The sequence below is a fragment of the Pollicipes pollicipes genome, unplaced genomic scaffold (assembly GCF_011947565.3).
Source record: "Pollicipes pollicipes isolate AB1234 unplaced genomic scaffold, Ppol_2.1 Scaffold_4219;HRSCAF=4965_pilon_pilon_pilon, whole genome shotgun sequence".
Taxonomy (NCBI): Eukaryota; Metazoa; Arthropoda; class Thecostraca; order Pollicipedomorpha; family Pollicipedidae; genus Pollicipes; species Pollicipes pollicipes.
The window spans coordinates 12,848,099-12,874,250 of record NW_023596448.1 but is presented as its reverse complement, the minus strand read 5'-3'; the positions used below and the strand labels follow the sequence as shown (position 1 = coordinate 12,874,250).

At 50.6% G+C, this 26,152-nt stretch overlaps 1 protein-coding gene across 1 annotated transcript; it reads left to right on the top strand.

The window, feature by feature from the left end:
- Positions 1 to 10,206: 10,206 nt before the first annotated feature.
- On the top strand, positions 10,207 to 25,334 carry LOC119095839 (retinal Mueller cells isomerohydrolase). Its single transcript, XM_037218691.1, has 10 exons — positions 10,207 to 10,292; positions 10,919 to 11,070; positions 12,422 to 12,534; positions 13,130 to 13,286; positions 14,058 to 14,208; positions 15,970 to 16,376; positions 17,215 to 17,367; positions 17,752 to 17,844; positions 23,809 to 24,024; positions 24,319 to 25,334. The coding sequence occupies exons 1-10, from the start codon at positions 10,211 to 10,213 to the stop codon at positions 24,604 to 24,606; spliced, it is 1,812 nt and encodes a 603-aa protein (XP_037074586.1). The 5' UTR covers positions 10,207 to 10,210; the 3' UTR covers positions 24,607 to 25,334.
- The last annotated feature ends 818 nt before the right edge of the window (positions 25,335 to 26,152 follow it).

Sequence of the window (26,152 nt, the reverse complement as noted above, 5' to 3'; positions counted from 1 at the left end):
TTGCTCTATGAACATTTTTGTTTTATATAGCGCGGTATTGGGATTTGTTATCCATTTCGCTTCCCATTCAACCATGCATACCTGGATGTGGCAGTCAACTTAGTAAAGCGCAGATGCCTAGGAATTAATACACTGGGCTTATCCGGGTGGCTTGTGTGGTTTGATCTGTGAGCTGTAATTATGACTAGTGGCGCACCCTGTGGACTTAGTTAAGCCCCCCCCCCGCGTCAGGTTCGAGCGCGGTTACAGCACGACAGTACTGAAGAGAGTTCCGGAATCTGGCAATCAGGAAGTCGTTTTTTATTTCAATCGTGTGGGCGATATTTTGGGTAGGAACACGTAGGGCCCAACGGTCGTAACATAGAAAACTTCAGATGGGCCGAATGAATGTGTGTGGTAAACAGCTAATTCAATTGTTTAAGGCATCAACCCAAAACCAGCATTCATAGCACATTGTTACACTAGGTACTCTACCTATCAGCGTGTGTGGGGTCTGTTGGCAGGGATAAAAAGGTGCCTTTTCCATCGCCGACGAAATTTTCGACCGTCTGAATCGTCACCCTCAACCAGATGTCAGACGCCGTTGCAATATAGTTGTAAATGCGATAAACCACAAAAGCAAAGTCAAATGAAATGAAGTACGGCATGGCCATGAAATATTTAGTTACAGGAGTTCATTTGCACTAAAGTATCATTCGCTGGCCATCAAACATGGTGCCCAGCGTCATGATGGTGATCATGGTGATGCTTGAGACGAAGCTGTTTTAATTATCAGGCAAAGACATGCTTGGCATAACCAGCCTAGAGGCGTCTTGTTTCCTATGCAGTTCGGGCTGGCATAGGAAACAACATGCTGGCAACATGATCCCAATTAAATGGTGTGAAACCCATGCAATATTGGTATCTGCATATGCCAACGGCAACGTCACGTTGAACACTGGTGGAGAAAATCTGCTCCAAAAAAAGGTACTAAAATGAGAAAAGCTCTGTCCGTGGGCTGCTAGGTCCGCGAAATGCCAAACGTAAACATCACATACGGGTGCGCGGTGGATGGCTGCCAGGGCCTTATAATAACAGCGCAACAACGTAGTGACAGCGTAGTCGGCAAAAGCTCTTGAAATCAACTTGAAGATCAGAAGGCAATGGTGCTGAGCGAGACGAGTAAATTGCACAATCTCAAACTTCAAGCATCACGTACTCGACTCTGGTCACTTTACCAACACGTTATTCTCTCAAACTAAGCGATTGGAGCTTGACATAAAGGCGTTCTTGCCTATCACGGTCAATTATGGTGAGAAACGATGGGAAGAATAGAAAGAAAATGGCACGTAGTGACTCCTTAATGACTCACCAAAAACAAACCTGCACACGCTACATGGGTATGGTTTGACAAAATTGGGCGGTGGAGGTAAGCTGAAAGAGATAAGAAATAACCCCGATCACCGCCACACTAGGACAACATGTAGGTTTCTCCACGGATTAAGCCCGCTCCCTTCTCGAAATTCGGTGATGGTGGTGGGGAGTTAAATCTTATGCGCAAGACATTTGCGTTTGTTTCGGAGTACGTCTAGCACGCGACATAAGACGTCACAACATTCGTGATGCCCTCGATGCAGGGAGGGCGACAAGGGCGTGCCAGTTAATGGGGAACTGAGCGATTAAAAATTACGAGACACCTCAAAAGTACGACACCAAACGGGCTCTCTGCGGATTTCCCACTTTCTGCGCAAAATGGGGGGGGGGGGGGGGGCTGGAGTCTAAATTTTGGGGAGAGGCCCTACTACTGAATAAACAAAACTACACCCCTGCAGCCTGATCTCAGGTTGCAGTGGTGTAGATTGTTATTCCATGCGTACTCATTCAAGTGAAGATGGCCGATGACTTGAACGGGAGAACGCAAGTGATTAATAATCCGCGCCCTGAATCGCTCTTTTCCGCAAAGCGGACTGATAATGCGGAGCGATGCGACAGCCCCGTTCCATCTGCCGTTTCAAAACCATGAAAAATGAAGTTTAACGGACAACACCAGTAGATTGGTCTTAAGTAGATTGGATTTCATGATTGGTACAACCATTTTCTGACGTTAAGGCAATATTTGATTCCATTATGCCAAAAGTTCAATGTTCTCCGAGCATCGAACTTGTTCAGCTTTACATGTTCCCATTTACTTGACCGTTCCTGTCGCGACATGAAACGAACAAGCATGTTCCCTGTGCAGGTGTGCATGATGTGTAGTTTTGTGTATGTTTTAGCACATATTTATGACGCATGGCTCCGTTAATGCACCAAGTGTAGGCCCGCCGTGCGCTGCCCGCGGAATCGTCGATTACCAGCCGCCGTCCGCGCTGGCTGCAGACAGCCGCGGAGTGTGCCACATTCAAGGGGAAAACGGGGGTGTTGTCTGTGGAGCGATGACGACACTAGCCAGTGCTGGGTGGAAAGAGGAGGCGGGGGGGAGGGGGGGGGGGGGAAGAGCCAGCAGATATCTCTTCTCGATTTATTTTGACGAATTTCCTTTTGTCCATCCTCATTATATGCCGTGCTTTATTGTGCCACCCCCTTGTTTTCTCTCCTGTCCGTCATGACATTTCCATTCTCGTCGTGACCCACCTTGTGTGCTGCTCCACCCCAGGGTACCGACAGCGTGGAAGCTAACATGTCTGCGCTAACCACTGCACGCCTAGGAGCTCAGAACTACCGGGTTCGATTCCCACGGTGCCCGCCTCCCCGCCAGGGTGAGAGGCAGGCGACATCATACAGTCCCAGCATCTGAGTGCGTCGCTTGGTCCGAAAGACGACTGCTGCTCCACGCTGTCATCTTCTACCCCGTGTTATAATTTTCTCCTCTATCCTGTTCTTTCTTGTTCTCTCACCCTGCCCTGGGCGCCAAGCTGTCTTGTCCTGTACTGCTACCGCCTATCCTACATCTCCTCTAGATCTCAGGCTCACACCTCTACCTGGATTGCTCCCGCGATTTCACAGTCGTGATCACGCTCATGCCCCAAAAAAGCAAAAGACATTCCGTAGCACGTTATCTTTTTTGGCTTTCTGAATCGTTATTTCCTGTTCCGCTTCGCTAACATGCTGACAGCACCTATTTCTTTACACATGCCACTCATGTATTGAATGCGCATTTATTATGCTTGCAAGTTTGTGTTTAGACCAGTAGCTGCTTGGTAGCTAGGTAAGCAAATCTATCTAATTTGGTTGCTTTGCAGCATATTTTGCCATCAGTGTCACTTTTATGTGTACCGGAATACATATACAATTTTGTGTTTACATCAGTGGCTTCTTGGGAGCAGAATAAGGACGTTTCTGTAAGTTGGTAGCTTTGCAGCACATTTTAACAGGAGTGGTATTTTGACATCAACCCGAACAAATACGAAGCCAGTACGGCGGCCAATCCCGTTAGTTAGTGTAGCGACAGGCCAAACTAAGCCGACACAGCGGGCAGTCCTAGCGGCATCTGAACCATTGTGAACCTTAAAACAGCTATCCGTAGGTAGCCGTGGAACGGATCCCGCGCGCAAAATGCGCCCACATTTTTAGGAAGTCTGAAACAACGCCCAAAGCCGTGACAATGGTGGTGTGTAACTTCAGGTTGCTCAGACCGCTCCTTTTAGTCATCAGCCATGTGAAAGGGGTGCGGTACCGCCTGCACAGTACCTGGGCCGTATGTCACGCATGCCCCGGCCCGGTGACCCCGCCCCTTTTTTTGCCTCGCCTCTTCCTCGTGAGAAGGGACTGCTGTGGAAATAAACGTCATTCAGATTCTCTCAAGACCAAAAAATTCCTTGCGCTATCCATAACCAACACTCATTTGTCAATCCTGATGGTCTCCTCTAATTTGCCCTTCCTCCAAGCGTCCCTGTCGCCGTCCATCTGCGTTTCCGCGACGAGCGCGTCTCCTTATACCGTCCTAAAAAATTGTCTCGGATTCATTGAATCAGTCATTAGATGTCACTCATGTCAGTCAGCTGTCAAAATCATCAATCGTGCCCGATTCATTTGCTTTCCCGGTCCCGCTTCCGCTTTGTTTAATAAAATGCCTTCAACGACCCTTTCTGTGCAATTTCCACCGACAGCCCGCTCGTGGTTGCTCATTTTGTTACATCTTGGGCTTGCCACGACGAGTGTGTCTGTTGATTTCACAGCGGAATTCCCAGCTGGGAACCTATCCCGTTCTTTTAGATGCGCCTACCGTTAGTCTTACTCCGCGTAATGAATCCTCAGCCCAGAGCACAACTGTTTTGCATTCGACTGACCGCCCCAATGCTTTTGTTTCATCTACCCAGTCGATTATGCGTTCTTCCATCATTTATTCATTTATTTTTTGGCATACTTGGTGCTATTTTCACATTTTCTATTTTGATTACACTGATCAAGAGCTGATTTCAAAATCATCCGCCATTAAAAACCTTCGATGACAAAAACAGGTTATACTTCCAACCGATACACATGCTTCGCTATCTGTATTGACTCAGATATTTTGTTCTAAACATCCTGATCGTAGTTGCTTCATGATTGCCACCAACAGCATGTCTTCATGTGTGTTATCTGATCATAGCAAAAACTGGTTATCTTTCGGCGTTCAGAGCGTATTTCGTAGATGTAAACGGTACCGCAACATGTATCAAAAAAGGAGACAATAAAGCATGAAATATAAAAACACTGTACAACACTGTAAGTCCGCGTTAAGCATCTATGTGTCTATGTGTGAGGGCGTGCTAGTGATTACATGACCCAAACAAGCAATGGGTATACCGTGATGAAAACCCAAGATGATCGATGCGTTCTATCTGTGGTACGCACGTGCTTATTTCTCTTTTGAAGAAGCTCCGTTTGGTTTATCATGATTTGTATAACCTCAGATGTCTTCCATGTGCTGGCCCTGGAGTTATCACTCAATACCAAGAACTTCTATTAACCAGATCGGCGAACAATCCACATTAATGGTCGCTGGACTACCAGACTATAAGCTCCGCGTGCTCGGCACTGGCCAGGCCATGCAGCGGAGGTGTCTGGTGGTCCAGGCTGACACGGTCCGTGTTACACGAGAGTCGACGTTGGTACTGGCAGCAGCTGCAGTACCTGGCTAACTCCGGCACTGCCGAGGACGCTGGGTCGCCTCTTCCGCATCCGGCACCTCTGCTCTGTCGCCAGCGAATCCGACGTCCTAGGGCTCTCGCCCGCGCACAGTCGGTACTGGCAGCAGCTGCGGTGCCTGGCTAACCCCGGCACTGCCGAGGACGCTGAGTCGCCTGTTCCGCATGCGGCATCTCTGCTCTGTCGCCAGCGAATCCGACGTCCTAGGGCTCTCGCCCACGCACAGCCGCCACTGCAACATCAGCCAGCAAACAGCCACCGTTCGCCACCTCCGGCTGATGGCAACCGGTCTCCAACGAACACCGACAGCCGGCAGAGACAGTCGAACACATCGACCTGTTCCTGTTTCCGTCCGATGTGGTTGGACAGCACCACCTATCTTGCCTCCCTCACCGCGCGGAACCGCGACAAATCAGCTGCAAGTGCACGACAGACCACCTCCTCGTGACCTGTCCATCTTCCACTGCTACGCCGCGCCACCAACCGATCCACAGACGGTTTTTCATCATGCCTTCTCCATCTGACTTCAACGGTCCGAGGATCGCGAGATCATCACTACGGCGCAGCCTGACGTTGTCACGACTGCCGCGCACGGATGTCCCGCTCTGGGGCGGGACGGGACGTGGGTGTCATCAATCGTGTCCGCTGCTCGCCTCGGGGGACCGGTGGGCTGTTGCGTCTGGTGGACCTACGCGACTCCATCGCTGTGTGTGCGTCATGTCAAGCTAACCGCTCCACGCGATGCGTCCGCTAGGGCCGCGTGCCGATGTTAATATCCGTCACGTTCGCCGAGTGTCGTGATTATTTGAACCTTGATTTTCAGTGGACTCCCCCCCCCCCCCCTGCTCTGTGGGGGTAGTTGTGGTGTATAGCTCCAGGTCGCTCAGACCACTCCGTTTGGGGTATCAGCCGGGTGAGCAGGGTGCGGTTCCGCCCGAATGGTACCTCGGCCGCACCTCGTACCTCGTACCTCGGCACCCCGGTACACTGGCCCATTTTTCTTGCCTCATCTCTTCCTCATGAGACGGGGACCGCTGTGGAACTTAACGTCATCCCGACTCCCTCAACCGGCCTTTCTAACCTCACATCCGGTTCCGATCCTCCGCGACGACGCAATCCGCGACATATCTATTTATAGCGCAGGCCCGCGGGAAAGCGGACTGTCAAGGTCGCTGCGTCGGCCCGAGCTGGCTTGCGGTCGATGTGCGACGGACTGCGGGATGCTGTGGAACGCGTGAACGCGTCTGTGCGACCGGGCAGACGACGTGCGGGTGAGGACTGCCGAACTGCGGTCTGAGAGGATTGCAGAATGGCGCAGTGGGAGGAGAGAATGGCACAACTCAAAATCCATACCAAAAACCTTGTTCTATCGTGTCACAGGAGCGCGACATTTCTTGTAAGACGCATAGCAACAGTGCATATTTTCGATCAGTTTAATTTCAATGTGTTTTAATGTGTTTAAATATGTTTGCGTTGCTAGTGTGACTGGTGTTGCGGTGCTAGTGTAGCTAGTGCTACGTTGCTGGTGCAGCTAGTGTTGCGTTGCTAGTGAGGCTGGTGTTGCGCCTGGATCGATCACTTGGCACGCCCTCAGGCGGGCGCCCAATCTGACCGCCGAATACTTTTTCGAGCGGCTTTTGGGCGTCTTATCGTAGCCGTGCCATATTTTGTATAGCTGTAGGCAACTGGATGGCCGGTCTCGTTATAAAACTATGTGATACGTGTACCATGTAATGTGACCGACCTATAGCAGGTCAAAGTCAGGTCCTGGCTATCATCAAAGGCAATTCCTGAGAATCCCAGTAATTTACATTGATTGGATGACCATTCACCCTGATTTGGCACCTGAGTGCTAAACGATACCATACATCTTTCAAATGGTTTAATGTACAATTAGACGATTGAATTTACAATTCTGACCAATTCCATTGATTTTGGGTCGAGTGTAAAGGTGATAACAAGTTCAAAGCCAAGCCGCTTTGTTGTTGTTGAAGAACTAAGTAAGCGGGCTAGTTTTTGATGCTCAGCACCATTTTAAGTTTCTTGATCACACGGACAGCAACAGACATCTAGGTAGACTCCATGAAGGTCAAAGGAGGTCACCGACCTAAAATGACTGAGGCCAAATATTTTTAGAAATATACCGCTGAGCGTTATCATTGGCACCACTTTTGATAAAGAAAACGAAAATTATGTTGCAGGCTATTTTTAAGGAAGATCAAATAAGATCACTGACCTGAAATAACTAAAAGTGACCCTGTTTGCTTAGAAGAGGTTTCCAGGCTCCAGGTGGTTGCACGAAGAGATCTAATGTTAATTCGGACACCGATCTAGAATTTGACCATTTTTGACCGAAAGGCTATGACCCAGGGATCTCAAAATTCGGCTAAGTGAAACCGCATACAAGCACTACCCTGTGAATTTGGGTATCAAACCGTCTTATCCTTTGGGATCACAGGGGGTCAGGGTTAAAGTGCCCGCCACCCACCCGAGCGTGTCGTATTCAATTCGTCATTGGCTCCCCGGCACGTGCCTTCTGTTGAGTCCTCTCATACACATAAATGCATGCAGACATTTGATAAGAGTGTGGGGCGCAGGCTGGCGTGCAAATCCGGTCACCCCCCCCCCCCCCCCTCCCGCCCTCCTCCCGTTGAATGCGCCCCTGTTTGCGGTGTCGGACGACGTGCGGCTGGACACCTCCACTTACTGAAGAAAGCGACGTTCAAGACAGGCCAGTCCTGCCAAACGGCTGGACACCTCCATTTACTGACAAGAGCGATGTTCAAGACGGGCCAGTCCTGTCGAGCGGCTGGACAGCTTCACTACTGACAAGAGCGGTGTTCAAGACGGGCCAGTCCTGTCGAGCGGCTGGACATCTCCACTACTGACAAGGGTGGTGTTCAAGACGGGCCAGTCCTGTCGAGCGGCTGGACATCTCCACTACTGACAAGAGCGGTGTTCAAGACGGGCCAGTCCTGTCGAGCGGCTGGACATCTCCACTACTGACAAGGGCGGTGTTCAAGACGGGCCAGTCCTGTCGAGCGGCTGGACAGCTCCACTACTGACAAGGGCGGTGTTCAAGACGGGCCAGTCCTGTCGAGCGGCTGGACAGCTCCACTACTGACAAGAGCGGTGTTCAAGACGGGCCAGTCCTGTCGAGCGACTGGACATCTCCACTACTGACAAGGGTGGTGTTCAAGACGGGCCAGTCCTGTCGAGCGACTGGACATCTCCACTACTGACAAGGGTGGTGTTCAAGACGGGCCAGTCCTGTCGAGCGGCTGGACATCTTCACTACTGACAAGAGCGATGTTCAAGACGGGCCAGTCCTGTCGAGCGGCTGGACATCTCCACTACTGACGAGGGCGGTGTTCAAGACGGGCCAGTCCTGTCGAGCGGCTGGACAGCTCCACTACTGACAAGGGTGGTGTTCAAGACGGGCCAGTCCTGTCGAGCGGCTGGACATCTTCACTACTGACAAGAGCGATGTTCAAGACGGGCCAGTCCTGTCGAGCGGCTGGACATCTCCACTACTGACGAGGGCGGTGTTCAAGACGGGCCAGTCCTGTCGAGCGGCTGGACAGCTCCACTACTGACAAGAGCGGTGTTCAAGACGGGCCAGTCCTGTCGAGCGACTGGACATCTCCACTACTGACAAGGGCGGTGTTCAAGACGGGCCAGTCCTGTCGAGCGGACACGTGTTTCCGGAGTGTGCGTAACTGTGCGCGCGATATAGCGCGTGCCAGGCGTTCAGTCTGACATGACGTCCCAAAACTGAACAAAAAAGTGCATGGAAAAAATATACATACCTCGTGATGCCCTATCTATGTAATGAAATAATGGAAGTGTGGACTCATTGATGCAATGGTTTTCTTAAGTTAGTGGTGTTCGGCTTAGTTGGTTGACAAACCTTGCGCGTGACACTTAATGCGCTTTTGATAGTAATTCGTGACATTTTCTGGAATTTGCGCTGATAAGGTCAGTTCGCCCGTTAAGCACCTATTAGCCGCCTACAGCTGCATAATCCATCAGTCATAACGATGGTGAGGCTGTCTCGCCCCATGCATATGGGGAGGTCTTCTCACGTACGTTAGCATGTACACTGGCCGAGTAGTTGCTGGTGTGCCTTCACTGTACTCCTCTTAAGCGGCTTATCGTGAAACGGCGAATTGACGTTTGGTATTTAGAGGTTTTCTTAGATCACGCTACCTTCTTGTACTTTTTACCTTTTGTAGATCGGATGAGTACTATTTTATCAGTCTTACCAGTTTTCTTGAAGTCCTTCTGAATAGCTCAGAATTTCTATTTTAAGTAGCTTACCCTGCGGGAGAAATCTCATTTGACTCATTATTACTATGGAAGTGAGACATTTCTTTTGCCTTACTTTTCCAGCGCGTGTGCTCTGTAGTGTTTGCGACACAATACTTTGTCGAATGTTTGTGTGCAAACTTTTACAAAAGATTGAAACACTCTGTTTAGACAAAAATACATGCAAACATGAAGCTATTATCTCGCGAATTCAAGGAAACGTTATGCTATGGCTTTTATTTCTCCTGTTTGGTGTTCACCACAGGAGCTCATTTTGAGGCACACTTTGGGGAAAGGGAGTATAACATGATTCATGTGACGTACCGGCTCAAACTTTGACCAATGCGCCGCTCGGTAACAGGCCCTTGCCCGCTGGACCAATCACAAACCTTCTTTTATTACAACCACTAGAAGCACCGCGGCGGATGTCGTGACGACGGCATTCGCAGGTGCAAGAGAGAGGTGAAGTACTTTTACAAAACGTTGACACGTAGTTTGGTTTCCAAAATAAATAAATTTGTATCCTTTTTATGCTTTGACGGTGTTGCAGTGGCAGTGGAGCTCTTGACCATGTGCCTGTCCGTGTCCTTGTCCTCGGACTCTGCTGCGGGCTGTCAACAGTTGCCTGACAGCAGACGCAGTCTGCTGACCCAGACCCAGGTATGAGATGTGCGACAAGCATGTCCCATTGATGTCTCACAAGCCCAGAACATAACGTCTCGCCACGTCGATGGTTCCGAATGATCTCATGACCCGCGGCGACCGCTGACTGACCTTTCTCCATGTCAGGTGCGTCATGTCGATGGCCGAGGTGAGGTCGCTCTGGCTTCGACACGCCAACAAGGCCGTGACTTCTCCCGTGGTAGCTCAGTTGGCAGGTGGGTGTTCCAGCCAGCCCACTGGTAGATGACTGTCGGCAAAGGCTCATAGAAGTGGGCGTATTGCGCTGGATCTACATATTGGTCGTACAGACACTTGAGCTCAGAACGCAGGGCCAGTCTTAACACCCTCGGTGGGAATAGCAATGTAGATGATAAACCATCTGTATGCACTTGGGTACCGATACAGGTAAACATCGATATGACAATAACGGCCAGGTATAAATAACATCAGATAGTGCCAGCCAGCTGATGCCGGAAAGAGAACCATATTAGGCGTGTCATCACCGCGGCCTTGCGGTATATCTTGGCGACGCCGTTTCTGTTGCTGCGGTGCGGAGTGATGTTCTACTGATCCCGCGCGCTGTGCAACTGCTTCTTTTTCAAAGGCCCCTTGATGGCCACCTGCATGAATGCTCTGAAAACATCCGTGTACCTTCACACAGGTCTCGACGTGTCCACTACCAACGAATTACCATTCTAAACCACGCGTGATCTTCTTAGCTGTCCCAGCCTGCACGCGCTCCCTAGTTGACCTTGCGTGTCCGCCTGACCCTGAGACCTCTCGTTGACCGGGCGCCTCCTCCTGACCCCTGAGTCGTCCGGTTGACCCGGCATGACCTCAGGTCAGCTGCCTGCCTGGCTGCACGGCAGCCTGTATCGGAATGGTTCGGGCATCAAGGAGGTCGGCCCCGACCGCTACAACCACCTCTTCGACGGTCTGGCCTGCGTGCACAAGTTCCACATCGACGGACCTGCGGGCAGGGTCACATACCAGGTCAGCAGCCACCGACAGTACAGGAGCCTTGCTCTACCGCCGGGCCGGACTTGATGAACTACTCACCGTAGCAAAATACCTTATTTTCGTCGTGCATGTTTGCGTTACAGCGGAAGCATCGGACTGGCATCTGTCGAGATACCAAACGATAAGTTGCGGTCCAGGTTTCCATTGCCGATCAACTCGCCTTCTCAATTTATATGCATATTAGCGTGCCCTACTCTCACGTTCAAGCAAAGAAATGAGGCAATTCGCCTTCTCTCAATCAATGACAGACTGCTAGCCGTCAGCACTTGCGACGCCACCTCTTCGAAGTCGATGTGTCTTTCCTATCGATGCTGGTTATTTTGCCTGCACAGGAATGCGACATCAAACATGTAAACAACTGGCAAACTTTCATCAACCAGGGACGTTTTTTGTGAGCATTGGTTGCGATAATCATTTACGGAGTGCAATTCACAGTGAAGAACAGTTTTATCTTGCTTTCATATTTAGTGCTTATTAGGCTTGACTCCTCTCGTACTGTGCTGAAAATAACAGCAACCTCTTATGCTTTTGCAGTTTAGGTCCCGGGGACTTCATGGTGTTAGAGCTATTACCACGATGTTTTAAGAAATTTACGTGCCCTGCTGTTCACCCAACTGTCTGTATAAACTGATGGGTCGAAGGAGTGATGCCAGCTGTTGTCCTGATGTAAATTCCTACTAACAGACGGAATTCTAACACGACTCTAAGACGAGTTAAGAGTAGAGTTGCCCATTAGAAATGAAAACAAAGCATTTTCGTTCATGTCTACGTTTTGGCGGAGTCGCCAATTGCCACACGTGATAAGTGACTGACTCTCGAGGTCTTAGCGTGGGCGACCTTAAATTATCGATACTCAGGCTGGTGCCATCAGGTAAGTGGTAAGTCAATGTTGGAAGACTGGTACACAAATATATACCAAAATTTCACATCCAATCGTGTATGCTTGAAAGCACATATCGTTTTGCCAGAAAAATGCCGGAAATAATGCACAGCAGTTAGCTGTCTCAACAAGAGCAGATAAACCGGCGTATAGTAACCCAGTCTAAGCTGTAAAAAGGAACAGACATGAAAGGGCACGGCCGACATGCAGACCAAGACGTATTTAGTGTCGTCCCACGTATTTGACGTCCTCTGACGTCCTTTGGCGTCCAGGACGTCGTCCGTCCTTTGACGTCCTCCCACGTGCAAGACGCATTAAGTGTCGTCCCACGTCCCACATTTTATAGGTTACGGGTGGTGCAATTCCTGAACACGTTCATCATCAGCTCCCACCTTTCCACATGTGCGGTTCCGGACATAACTCTGCACCCACTGGCCACCGCAGAATCGGTTCCTCGACAGTAACCACTACCGGGCCAACATGGCGGCCAACAGGATCGAGGCCTCGGAGTTCGGCACCTTGGGACGTCAGGACCTCTGCCGAAGTCTGTTCGGCCGGTGAGCAGCGAACCAAAAACAGGTGGTCACTTTGGCCAAAGACCCGTTTCAGGCCTGCGGAATTTTACGTGAAGGGAGACCCAAGTTAAAGGTGGGCACTTTCGCGCGGTATCGTGTCCGTCATTGCTTAGCTCCCCGCAAGCCATTGCTCCTGTTTCGTCAAATGTGCAGGAATCGCTGACATGAGCTTAGAGAACCTGGCTGATTAGCAGCGTAGTCGTCAGGTTAACGTTGCTAGCTATCAGCTCAAGCATTTACACCGACATCGAGAACCCGATGTAATTATGCCTCCGCTTGAGTAATGAAAATATGTCAACTCCTCCGGATTGCGCGTAAATGCGTATTACCCCGAGTGCAGAAGCATTTTCGACTATTTCATATCGCTCAGTACCGTTTTTAAGGAGACAGGTGCTGTCAGCACCACCGCTCGCCCTTCCCTCCAGCGAATGCAGGGCTGCTCATCATGCCTTTTATATTACCACCGACATTATTGTCACACGCGCATGTTCGGTATGCCACCTAGAGTCACTGACTTCCGTTTTCATCCCTCCCTTGGCCCTCGCCTCTCCGCTTCCCGCACGGCGTCGATCCCCAGGCTGATGTCCATCTACCAGGACATGCGAGGCCCTGATCGTAGCATGTCAGACAACTGCGCCGTAAACGTCGGCTATTTCGGCTCCCACCTGTACGCCATGACCGAGACCAACCGCATCTGGAAGCTCAACGATGACGACCTGGCCGCCGAAAAGCAGGTGACGGTCGTTGTGGGGAGTGCTCCGACGTCCGCGGAGGGCTGGGGCTTAAGGCTTAGACGAGATCGCAGAGGGCTGGGGCTTAGACGAGATCGCTAGCGGAGGGCTGGGGCTTAGACGAGATCGCTACCGACTCCCGCATGTGCCTGCAAGCAGGTAATATTCTACCGCTCCTATCAGGCTGTCGTACGCAGCAGACGTTATTGACATGTGTGACCCAGGCACCAACTGGACGCCAGCCTCTGACAAAACATATTGAAAAGTACTTGGCGGTTATTCTCAAGGATGTCGGTCCGTCTGAAATTTGCTCTCGATCAAAACTGCATGTCGTGCAGCATGCTTTCATAGCTTATATGTTAACCTTTTGTGGCTTAACGATTTCTTGTTCTGCTGCAACAATACAGCAAAATGTCTTTTGACGTGTTAGGTGAGAGGCATCACTGCGTCGTCCTTTTACTTTCGTGGTAGTTATGCTCGATAGTGTTTCAGTCAGTAGCACTACGGTCAACGGTAATGTACAAGGGCTAGAACATTTCAGGTGTGATGTTTGTTGTTCTGATAAAATAGTCCTTAGAATGACGGCTCTCGTTTCGTTCTAGAAAGAGTAAAGGCTGCCTTAATACATACAATGCCTTTATCGTAATGCACTGTTATAACCAGGATAGATCATGATACTTCCTTTAATTTCTACCGCGGGGCCGGAGAGAAGCCTGCATGTGCCACTTTAAGCCACGCCGTCGTCTCCAAAGCAAGTGCTTGCGCCCTCAACAGGTCGACCTCAGCAAGGTTGTCTCCGTGGATATGGCCACGGCACACCCGCACGTCACGGCGGACGGCACCATCTACAACATCGGCAGCTCCTTCAGCGGTGGAAAGAGGCCCTCCGTCAACTTCATCGAATTTCCAGCGGACGCTTCCCCAGGCAAGACCACGTACAGGACAAGGCTGCTCTTGGTCTTTAGCCCCACGTCACACTGCCAACGGGCTCTTTTTATGGTGCGATTCCACGTGATATTTAGCTTACACAATACATTAGCGCATGCAGTAAAAATGCACAGAAAGAACAAACCTTAATCACATAATATTGCCAAAACATTATGCTGGCCTGTCTACTATTTTGCCGCAGTCTCCGGTGAAAGATGATTAGTTTGCAAAATCCAAAACACGCGAAAGAATTGCATCCGTTTATTTCAATATCAAGCCCCATATGCGATGTCTGGTTATTTCTAGGGATGAAATGCTCGCCAACCGTTCCGAACCTCGCTTATTATAATCACATCACCTGTTACCTGATCGTGGCGATACCGCGGCCACGACCATGTACATGCGGTTGGGTCAACTACGCTGAGCCGTCTTCGTCCTCGCCAATGTTTCCTCTCTTCCCCGAGAGCGTCACTCTAACCTCTGCACGCCGTCCCCGAATTTGCCGCTCTAGCAGCTCTTTTCTTCGCTGAACTTTCGTAGGTCTCGTTTGGATAGACATCAGTACTATGATGAATTAAAATAGCTGCTCCAAAGAGCAGAGCTGTTTGATGTCTATGTCGATGTCTATACTAAATAGCCTTAGGCACGCAAGTTGCAGTACACTTCGATAGGAAAAAAGTTGCTCGAAATGAAAGTCCGTCCTGATGGCTCAGTTGGTTAAAGCACCTACCTTCCGTTCCACCCGCCCGTAGCGGGGTGAGTTCGAGTCGGTTTGGGCGCTCGCTATTTGTCCTTGGCAGTTATGGCCTGCGACCGATGGCAGCGGGCGCGAAAGGTCAATTGACGTCAGAGGGCAAGATGGACCGTGCCGAGCGCTGCAGCACGTTAAACTTTCGCCGTCAAATTCCACCGTTGACCTGGGCTTGTGCGATCGGATAGTGGGGGTCAGGACTCACATAACAAGCCACTAGTTAGCGTGAGCTCTGAGCCGTGAAACCTATGGATTCTAGAAGGTTCGGATCCAATCATTCGTAGGGACTTAAAGATTATAGCAAACATGAACAGGTATACAAACAAGCAAACAGGCAAAGCAAGCATCTTTTTTTCAGCTGAACCCTTGCTGAACTTTTCTCCTCCCCAAGGAAGCAACGCTTATATGTTCTGTGCTAGCTTAAGGCTATTTACAGACCTCTCCTCCACCGGAGGCTCCAGCAGAGTTGATTTCTTTCATCCCCAGTTATCCCTATTTTTCGCTCCGTTCCCCATAGGCTCCATTCTCCAACGTCTCCGTTATTTCCCTACACTGTTGCGTCTCCCTCGCTTCTTCGAGGGCTTCGTTATAATACCTTAGCTCTTGAAAGCTTCGTTCTAACGTTTCGCTTATGTCATGGAAGTCCTCATTCCATCAACATATGTCTGTCTCCGAAGACCGGGCAGTAATGTCACTCATCCCGAAGATCTCTCTCTATCATTTTCTCTCTCCCCCCCCCCGTCTCTCTTCCCCCCCCCCCTCTCTCTCTCTCTCTCTCTCCTTCTCCCTCTCGCTCTTGCTGCTCGAAGACTGCCCAGTGGCCGAGTCGGGCCGGATCGTCGGCTGTAACATCCTCTCTCCTCTCTCTGTCCAAAGGCTGCCCGGTGGCCGAGTCGGGCCAGATCGTCGGCTGTAACATCCTCTCCCCCCCCTCTGTACGAGGGCTGCTCGGTGGCCGAGTCGGGCGGATCGTCGGCTGTAACATCCTCTCCCTCTCTCTGTCCGAAGGCTGCTCGGTGGCCGAGTCGGGCCGGATCGTTGCCTGTAACATCCTCTCCCTCTCTCTGTCCGAAGGCTGCTCGGTGGCCGAGTCGGGCCGGATCGTCGGCTGTAACATCCTCTCCCTCTCTCTGTCCGAAGGCTGCTCGGTGGACGAGTCGGGCTGGATCGTCGGCTGTAACATCCTCTCCCTCTCTCTGTCCGAAGGCTGCTCGGTGGCCGAGTCGGGCCGGATCGTCGGCAGCCTGCCGCACCGATGGCCTCTGGAGCCGTCCTACTTCCACAGCTTCGGCATTACCGAAAATTACTTTGTCTTTGTACAGCAGCCGCTAGTCATCCAGGTGAAGAAGATACCACTGCTGAAGCTGAAGAAGAAGCCTTTTATTGATGCGATTGCAGCCAAGCCGGAGCAAGAGGTAAGGCGATGCTTGCGATGAAAGGGTTGCTGAGATCTCATGGCGAGGGGCTTACGAATGCGTTGAGGAATGTGATAGAATTACGAATTTAGATAGAACTGCTTCTATTTGTATAATTTTCCCTTCGTCAATAATTTTTTTACCAACACCTTGGCCGTTAAAAGCTGATTTGTTTTCATTGTTGTTTTGCGTCGAATATTTTTCGACGGAATACTATTAAAACGCAGGGCAAATTAACTAACACCAAGCCGTTGACGAGCATCGACTTGGCAAGACCAGTTCTTAAATACACACGACTTCGTCAGGACCAAAAAATGTGTTGAGAGCGAGATCCCGGTCCTGACAAGTCTGACTGATAGCGGTAATGTGTTCCTTGATCGCCTGTCGTCTCGGCGGTGTTCCAGCCCCAAGCAGCCCCCTCAGACCCCCTCCCCTCTACCGGAGCTGGCAGAAGCTGTGAGACCCGTGAACTCGTCTGGAGTGGCCGGCTCGCGCGGGTTGCCCCTAAGAGCAGCGAAACGCTGCCCACCAGTGATAAGTTCCACCTGCCGCGCATTGTCAACGCGTCTGTGACGGGGGGTATTTTTCCCCGAGTTGAGAAGAACTGCCCAGGTGGTCCCATTTACCACGCGAAAGGCGACGTGCACGCGCTCTCTACCTATCGATCGATCTCCCTTCTGTCTCACTTGTCTGAAATTGCTGAACGTCGTTTGTGATCAATTCCCTTGGTATCCGTGTGACCACAACGCCTCCTCCCTGTCTTTTCTTTCCTCATATACAAGATATGTGAAAAGCTGTGAAATTCGTAGTCTGGTGCCTAACTTTCTCGCCCGTGTAGACGTGGATCCGCCTCGTGAACAAACGGACCGGGGAGGTGCACCCCACCACCTTCACTGCAGACACATTCTACGCCTTCCACCACGTCAACAGCTTCGAGCAGGATGGCAACGTGGTGATGGACATTTGCGGCGTGCTTCCCGGCAAGCAAAACGTCAGTGGAATCAAGTAGCATCAGAGTTAAGACTCGTCACTCAACTGTTGACCATAAATTTATTGGAACCAGGCGATCGGGACGAAAATCTCCAGTTAGTTGTTGAGTATTGTTGACTTTGATTTGGATCGTATTTTAGGATGAATCTCGCAACTCTGTATGCAGAAATTGCTTCAAAATTGCTACGTTTATCCGACCAAAGTCCATACGGGCTTTGGCATCGGTAATCAATCGGGAGCCACCACTACCTGTCGGCACTGAGTGCTCGTGCTAAGAGGCTGGGTAACTTGTGCAGTCTGCACAGGTTGCATGGAGTGATTTGGGACTCCAAGACCGTCTTTGTCTGGCTTGAACGGCGCCAAGTAAATGCCGCATGTCTTGCAGGTGATGGAGAAGGTCTCAGTTAGATGTTTGGTAACGGATCAGGAGGAGCCCGAGGACCCCATGCTACGTTTTGTCCTTCCCTTACAGGTAAAGGTAAGTTCCTGGAGCATTCTCCCAAGTTCAGGACCGCGTCGCTTATTTTAGTGAAGAAATGTGTCTGTGGCATATCCGGCAATTGTTTATTTGTCCTAAGCTGTTCATCCGAGCGAACATTTGCACGTGCTGACTTAAGGTCACCCTGCCTCCACAAAAAAGGAACACTTTGGATCTCTAGGGTGAGTGAGGGCGTAAGCGCTGTGTGTGGCGTTTGCGCGCCAAATAGCATCAGCGCAGAAACGAACGCAAATATAGGTTTACATAACCAGGGTACTACATTGAGTAGCATGACGCGGCTTTTTGGGTTGGTTTGAGCCCTTTCGGCCAGTTATAGTCATTTCAGAACCATGGAATGAAGGGGAGAGGGCAATCACGGGAGAGGGCAATCACGGGAGAGGGCAATCACGGGAGAGGGCAATCACAGCACCCATGACGGTGTGTCGCCAGGGGCTTTTCAAGGCCGTAGAACAGAGGGGCTTTTAAGCACACATGGCTGGTGGTGGGGAGATGCTGTGCATGGGCTTCCCAATAAGTCGGGTTTTCACCCGCTCTGTACAGAGCGGTGACGTCACTGGTACCGATGCTTCAGTGCGGCTTGGCCGATAGCCGTGGGGTGAACACTGCGGGGCATCTGGAACACCGGAAATATTCGTACAGATAGTGAGCAAGCTGTTAGCGGGAAATGCACATAACAAGCGAGCGGCTTACGTGAAACCGTACATGACTGGTGTGATTATGTGCTTTGCAAGCCTGGGCTACTTGCAATTGAGATACACTGGCATGACAGGTAACAACGCACACACGATAATTGTATGAGATAGGCGAGCTGAACACCAGACTCTCTCTGCATCGATCATGAACGGCGTGCTAGAGCAGGCGCCTGTGGCGAGCGAGCCAATCGCGTGTAATCGCGTCGAATATTGTGATGTGCTTGGCTAGAATATGCGGCCAACCATTACAATGAAGTCGGCGCGGAAACTGAAACGCTTACGCGAAAACCGCTGCAGAGTTGGGCGACTGGGACGTTGATCACCTTTGTACCGATAACGAATATATTGCTGGAGGTAGGTGCATAAACCGAGGGAGCTCAATACGTTTAAGATAATGGGGAGCATAATGATGTGATAATGGCAAGTTGATACGACTAGCGGTCAAAATTCAATCAGCGCGAAAACCGGGAGCGTCCACGCACGAACTCCTGAAGAAAGTCAGCCTGAGCGTAGGGCTACTCTCTTACCAGCAACAAGTAGCTTATTACGGGAAGGTGCACTTTACTGCGAAAAGATGAGGGAGAATTAACCCGCGCCAGACGGAGGTGGGAGTTGACTTTCTCCTACGGGCTTTCGAGCACAGCTCATAAAACAAAACCTGCAGCAACACGTGATTTACAGAACCTATTGCTATCTCAATTTGGAATCCCTTGTGCAGATTCGAAGTTTTAATCTGCCAAAGTCATTGACCTAGCTGAAGTCAAAGAGGTCAACTTCTAAAAACACTTGACCACGCGTAGCTTGGGCATGCGTTATTGGCCATTATTTAAACATGCTCTAGAAATGATAATACCTACGATTTTTGGTGTCATATTTTCTCAAAACGGGCTAAAAAAGAAGATAAAAGAACAGGCAGACATCATCAACATTTAACTTATTTAGAATACGCCAAGGAGTAAACTCGAGAGCGGTGCGCAGACCATTAAAGCCTACCTTCTGTAATTGTAAGCCTTACGTCGGGAGGCGCAGGTGGTCGTCCCACATCGTCGGGAGGCGCGGGGGGTCGTCTCACATCGTCGGGAGGCGCAGGGGGTCGTCCCACATCGTCGGGAGGCGCAGGGGGTCGCCCCACATCGTCGGGAGGCGCAGGGGGTCGCCCCACATCGTATAGGAAACTGCATCGCCACCATACGGTGGCCTGAGCTGAATATACCGTGGACAATCTTAGAGGCAGCTGCTCCGCCATGAGAGATGGCGAGGTCCAGGACATTCTCCTCGCGCGTTGGTGGCGTTACACAGAGTGCACCGCTTCGCTTCCAGCGACAGAGGTCAGGAATTTGACAGCTCTGATGGTGCGCCCCAGTAGACTAGCTTCGTTGCCGTTGCCCAGCCACCAATTCTCAGAGGAGCTTAAGTCACCCACGATGAGAAACGGCAGATTGGCGGATCGGATAGTCCGAAAGAAGACAGCGGTCGAATCCACGTCACGACAAGCATCTGGCGGACGGAGACAGCCGGGGTGACAGGGTAGATGGTCCCCAACTGGATCGCCAGCACCTCGCAGTCGGGCTCCAGTTCTGGTCGGTGAACAGGTGACAAGCTTGCCTTCACTGCACAAACAACGCCTCCTCCTCTGCCGTTCCATACATGGTCCGAGAGGCTCAGCTGTATCTCAGAGTCCAGCACATATCCAGCTCAGAAAGCCATCTCTCGTTCAGGCCGACAGCGACGAAGCCAGCCAGCTCCCCACCATGAGAACGCAGAGCGTATAGCTTGTTCTTCGAACTGCAGATGTTCTGGCAACACACTTACAGCGGTCTTAGCCTGTGTGCTGGCCCTGGTTCACTTTTGCACCTTCGCAGAGAAGCAAACTGGCCAGAAGCCAGCAGCAACAGGTAGGTTTGATGGGTTTGCCTCAATGCTGCAGAACAGATGGGAACAGAGCCCCAGGTCCGAGCTCTGGTACAGAGACAACGGTGCCGACAGTTTCTGATTCTTGACTCCTGACATCGCAAAGGCCATCAGATGCCAGAAATACGCCAGCAAATAGCGGGCGAAGAGCCGAGCTTCCGGCGCGACTTGAACATGCGACAGCCCAATAGCCCCACACCAGCGGGGCTGTGCGCGCATGGACAGACGCCCTAACCCCTTGTCTATGTTTTTCTCGTGCGACGCCTGGAGGTTGGAGATCCCAGGGAGAGTAAACTTCCCAGGCCGGGCGTGGTTGTATCAGACCACTGGCCGGGCACAGTCTAAATGGGAAGCATGATCATGTGCCTCGCGAGCTTATATTCAGCAAAGCCGTTACAATCCAGTCGGCATGGGAAGTGAATACACCTACGCATGGGCGCGGGTACTGTGGAGGGGGACTGAACCGTCCAACTTTCTTCAAATTTGGCATTGGCCCACCAGCTTGACTGGAGATAAGTGATAAAAAAAGCTAACGCCCTTCCCCCAACCTAGGAGAACTTGTCTTGCGCTAATGCGAGAGTCGGTTCGCACGTAAAACTGGGTGCTGATCGCGTATTTTGCAAGGTTGAGCACAGCTTTGCGGAGAGCTGTTTTAGACAAAGAAAGGTCATTTTTTGTTACGTGGCCCAAATGTTGCCTTGGAAAACTGAGCAGGTTACGGGCGAGGCCAAAGCACATCTAGCTATTGGTCCATAATTAATTTCTGTTTAATCATCACGACGTGAGCACACTGGCACAGGGTTGCAAAGACCATATAAAAGGGATCATACCAACATTAAGGGTGCAACAAGGCCAGAAAATCTGAGAAAATCTCAGCACTAAAAAAAACACAGGCATGCTGCAAACAGAAGAAGCAGAAAGTGATGTGCAGCAGCAAGATGGCGCATTGCCACTTATGTATCAATTAACACAATATGGCTGAGAAGGTTGGAAGGTACCCTACCAAACCAAGATATAATCTACGTTACTGAGCCACATACGGGGCAAAACTTGTCCTGGATAGACCGGCGCTTATATACTAAAAAACTAACGAATCAATTCAGATTGCCGAAAAGTATGCGGCCTCCACCACGTCCCTCACTCGCCGGTAATGCGTCTGTCGCGCCTAGGGGTGAAACCAGTGGCAGCCGAGCGCAGACGCGCCCGCTCGCCACCCACTCGCACCACCGGCGGTGCCACTACCACGGGGTGCGAGGCCGCATGCCGTTGCGAAGGTCCCGCCAAATCACGTAGAATGGACACCAAGCTTTTGACCTTAGGCCGAATGTGAGATCACCAGAAGGCACGAAAGGTCAAGAATGGTCGTTCCAATAGATGCAGTTACGACCTTTGTTAACAAGTCAAGACGGACATTTAGGGAAATAGGCGTTGAGACTGTGGGGAGTCAAATTCGGTCATATCTGTTCATCCACATGGGTCAGGCCAGATCAGATCACTGTTCAAATGTGATCTACCATTAGCCTACAATAATGGTACTCTTCTTCACAATGTGCTTCTGACTACGTTTATTTCATGGGGCGCAGCTGTGTGAAAAAGTATTCCAGGCACAAACACACCATTTTAGGGTGACCTAGACGAGTTCAACTTGGCCAAATTAATAAACCGACCAAATAAAATGGAATGGCTAACCGGGCGTATGTGACCAGTACAATGGTAACGCTGTTGTGTATATTATGCATCGTCGCTTCGACGCTCGGCAAAGTGTTTATAACAAACTGAGAACGGGTACGTTGGTACATGAAATAATGCATCATCAGCTTCACAAACACGATGAGATTACACGCATCGCATTCGTTCATATAGCTTCTCCGCCACTGACAACATAGGTCATTGACCTTGGATGTTATATAGTTTTGCATGTTTACGTGACTTTTTATGATTTTATTATGCATTAGAATGCTTTTAAAGCACGTTTGCAATAGACAATTCGAATCACGTTTCCAAAACTACCGATAAACTCTGCCTATGTTGAGCTCAGCATGTGTTTTGCAAAGTAGGCACGCATAAAGGTAGGTCAGGACCTGGGCCAAGGTCATGTGTTTTGTGGTCGTGTGATGGTTGTGCGTGTCAGTTAGTATTCTTTCCCTTATATACATACACCAAAACTTAATAAAGATGTGTATGAAATGCATTATTTACAAAAACAGCAAAAATTGGCCGGGGTTCAGGTCAGTGCATTGGCATTTTCGAAAGTCTGAACTGGACAAATTGCAGGTAGCATTATGTTTTATTACTACAGCAAGCTTGATTAATGGCCGAGGTCACAACAAATTATATGTGGTCGTTTTTTAGGAACTGACCTCATTGACCTGACCTAGATCACTGATCTTGGTAGATAAAAAGTTCAATTTACACAAAGAATTTCGCACTGAAAGTTGAATCGGCACTGCAAATTTCATGTGGCTGTAAGCGTTTGTATGTAAGCTGTGCTCCAAAAACCGTAGGGGAGAAAGTCAAAGCCCCCCGGCCGGGCGCATGCAAACATTTTGCTCGTTATGGGTGCGAAAGCAACCCGATGTATCTGCCGCCCCATGGAGAATAAGTATCGTGTGTTCGTCCTCATTTTTCATGTCATTGCATATCAGTGGTCTGTCACGCGGGGTTGCAAAACGCACGATCATATTCGTCATAATATTTTACGTAATCGACGTTCTGGTCATATTCGCCCACCTTCCTCTAACGGCTGTTTCATTTTCTGTACGAGCATTTCGATATTCCTATTGCCCCTCAGCACTACGTACGGCGTCGAGTGGTTGCCACGCATTAAAGTCGTGATACCAGTGACACCACGCTAACGTTAAGCGAAAATGAAGCGAGAATCATCTGCTGGTGAGAATCACCTGCTTGGCTGGTAGTTTTTTTTTTTGCCTCGGGTAAATGAAGCGTCACGAGCATGCAAGGAGACGAGAGTATAAAGAAATGAGGACGGGTATAACCTGGCGGGACCTTGAACCTTGTTTTTTTATGCTTTTTGCCTCTGAACCACTTTGATTTTGAAATTAGGTGTACGACAGCTCGGGTTGAATGGCCTTGCTCGCCTCTTGGTAGATAGTCCGGGGGTTTCGAGGCCCCCATCGATTACACATTGACTTGACCAATTCAGACATTGTGCAGAACTACGAAAACTTGTTTTGTTAAGTCACCTACATCTTAAACATTTTTGAAACAGTGTTCTTACTTCGATCAATCATTCTCCTTGCCAGGGTCCCACAACTTCGCGTGCGACGTTTCCTTCCGCGAGAGCCCCCCGAGTGACCGTTATCTGCCCCGTTGCCCGCAGCCTGGCGACCCTAACCGGAACCAGGTTATCCTAGAAGGGTCGCCGGCCACAGCGCATGTCCGCGGGGACGGCACAGTGCACTGCGTGCCCCAGACGCTGACGCCGAGCGAGTATCGCTCGGTGGACCTGCCGCGCATCAACTACGCCTTCAACGGCAAGCCGTACCGCTTCGCCTACGCCTGCCGCTTCGTCGGAGCCGGCCTCAACTCGGAACGCGTGAGGCAACATCGTCACGTTCAGGGGTTGGGAAGGGTTCGCGGTTGCCGTAAGTTGTCTCTGACCATGTTAGACCTGAGGCGTGATTTATTTTGTAAGTAAAGCGAGCGTTCTAAGGTTGACGGTGGCCCGTTACTTTCACCGGGAGTGCGGGCTGCTGGAAGGACTTCGTATCACTGAAAAAATCATTGAAGTGGTAGCCTTCTTTGTGTGTGTAACATTGCTTAGAGACTGATGTGTTCCCTTGCCAGCTCTCTCCGTGTCTGCGGCTAACCAGCGCCCTCTGCTCGGCAGCTTCTCAAGCTGGACGTAGCCTCTGGTCAGGTCGCCACCTGGAGCGACCCCTGCTGGTCACCGTCGGAGCCCGTTTTCGTGGCGGCGCCCGGCGCTGACGCGGAGGACGCCGGTCTGCTGCTGGCCTCGCTGCTGCACGTGGAGGACCAGCGTCGCGCCTCGCTGCTGGTGCTGGACGCGACCAACATGGGCGAGCTGGCGCGCGCCGAAGTACGCACCGACGCGACGCTGGCCAAGGACTTCCATGGCCTGTTTGCGGCAAGCGGTGCGGCCGTTCACGCGTACTAACGAAGAGGCGTGTGGCCCCGGCTGCGTGGCAATGACAGCCGGACTGGGGCAGAAGCAGTGGTGACGGAAGTGGTGACGGAAGTGGTGACGGAGCCGGGGTGTAATTTTTTGTTCGGTGGGTGGGGAGCGTCAGCGCTTGAACATTGAGAACGCTTTGCGGCAGTCATTAAACAAATTATGTTGAGCGTTTGGGGGACGTGGCGACGGAGTCGGGGTGTAAATATTTATTCAGTGGGTTGGGGGAGCGCCAACTTGAGCTTTGATAGCATTGCCCGCCAAGTTCGTGAAAAGGCATATTGGGCGTTCGGAGATGTTTATACAGCTTTCCGCCTCGTTCCCAACGTAATTTGCGAACCTACACACATGTACAGGATGATGTACAAACATGGCCGCTGGGCGTCCATCCATACAAGGGATTGCGAACTTGTATTGTTATGCGTTCAAAAACAGTGCCGGAGATGGCGACGAGTCCTACTGGTTCTGGGCTGATGCATATGTATCTGGGCTGATGCTGTTATGGTGCGGCGCCGCGGTTTTAGAGAATCTTGCGCGCTCCTTGTCACTGGGCTGGGAAGCCAGGCTAGGCCGCGAGGCCAGGCTGGGCCGCGGCTGGGCTGAGTGATCGATTGATTGATCGAGTGTCTGTGGTCGGGGCGTGACTGGCTTGTCGCTCAGCTTAGCTCTTTTCTCGTGCGAGCGGACAAGCCAGGACTGCCGTGAATTACAGAGGTGGCACTAGGGGAAGTCTGCAACTGAATGGCGCCGGTGCCGAGCTGAAAAGCAGGCTGGAGGATTTATATGGAGGTTCTGATTTGCAGGCGCTCGCGACAGCCTTGTGTCCTGTGGGGTCGGAAGACACTCTTCTCTTGCCTCGGCTAATGTGAACCACATTCCGTTTATTATATGCATGGTCACCGCTGCTCCAAGTGCAGCACAGGCATCACGTGTAGACATGAGTGTCGATGTCTCAAAATTGCTGTCCAGATTCTGCCCTCCGCTGCCAGAGTCTTGAAAGTCGTCAGGAGAGCAGTTGCAACAAACTTGCCGGATTTTGTCCAATTATATTCTGGTTTTCTGGTCATCTATTATATATAAGATACAAATGTTCAAAGGTACAATGAAAGAAGGGTGCATTTAACAAACATCGTAGGGCATCACCTGTATCGCTCATGTCCATGGTCATGATTAACACCACATATATATGCAATACCACTTTCCTTGATGTGCAAGTTCGATAGTCACATGGCAGATTTTGAGCTTCTGTCTTCTAAAGAAAGCACGCGTTCAGTGTGAGCATTTGTTGCATCAGATTATCTATGGTTGACATCATATATTTTTTCCATAGCCTTGGTTGGCATTATTAAACGCGAGCACAACCCATGTCTGTGTGCAACCAGGACAACTTGAAGCATACAAAAACACGCGACGAAAGATCTTTTACCCTTTGTATGAAGGAATGCTGCCTGCAGCGGATATGCAGGCCCCGTGATATTCAATAGCGGTCTGTTTTGGCGAACATGAAGAGTATCTTAAGTCCTGAGATCGA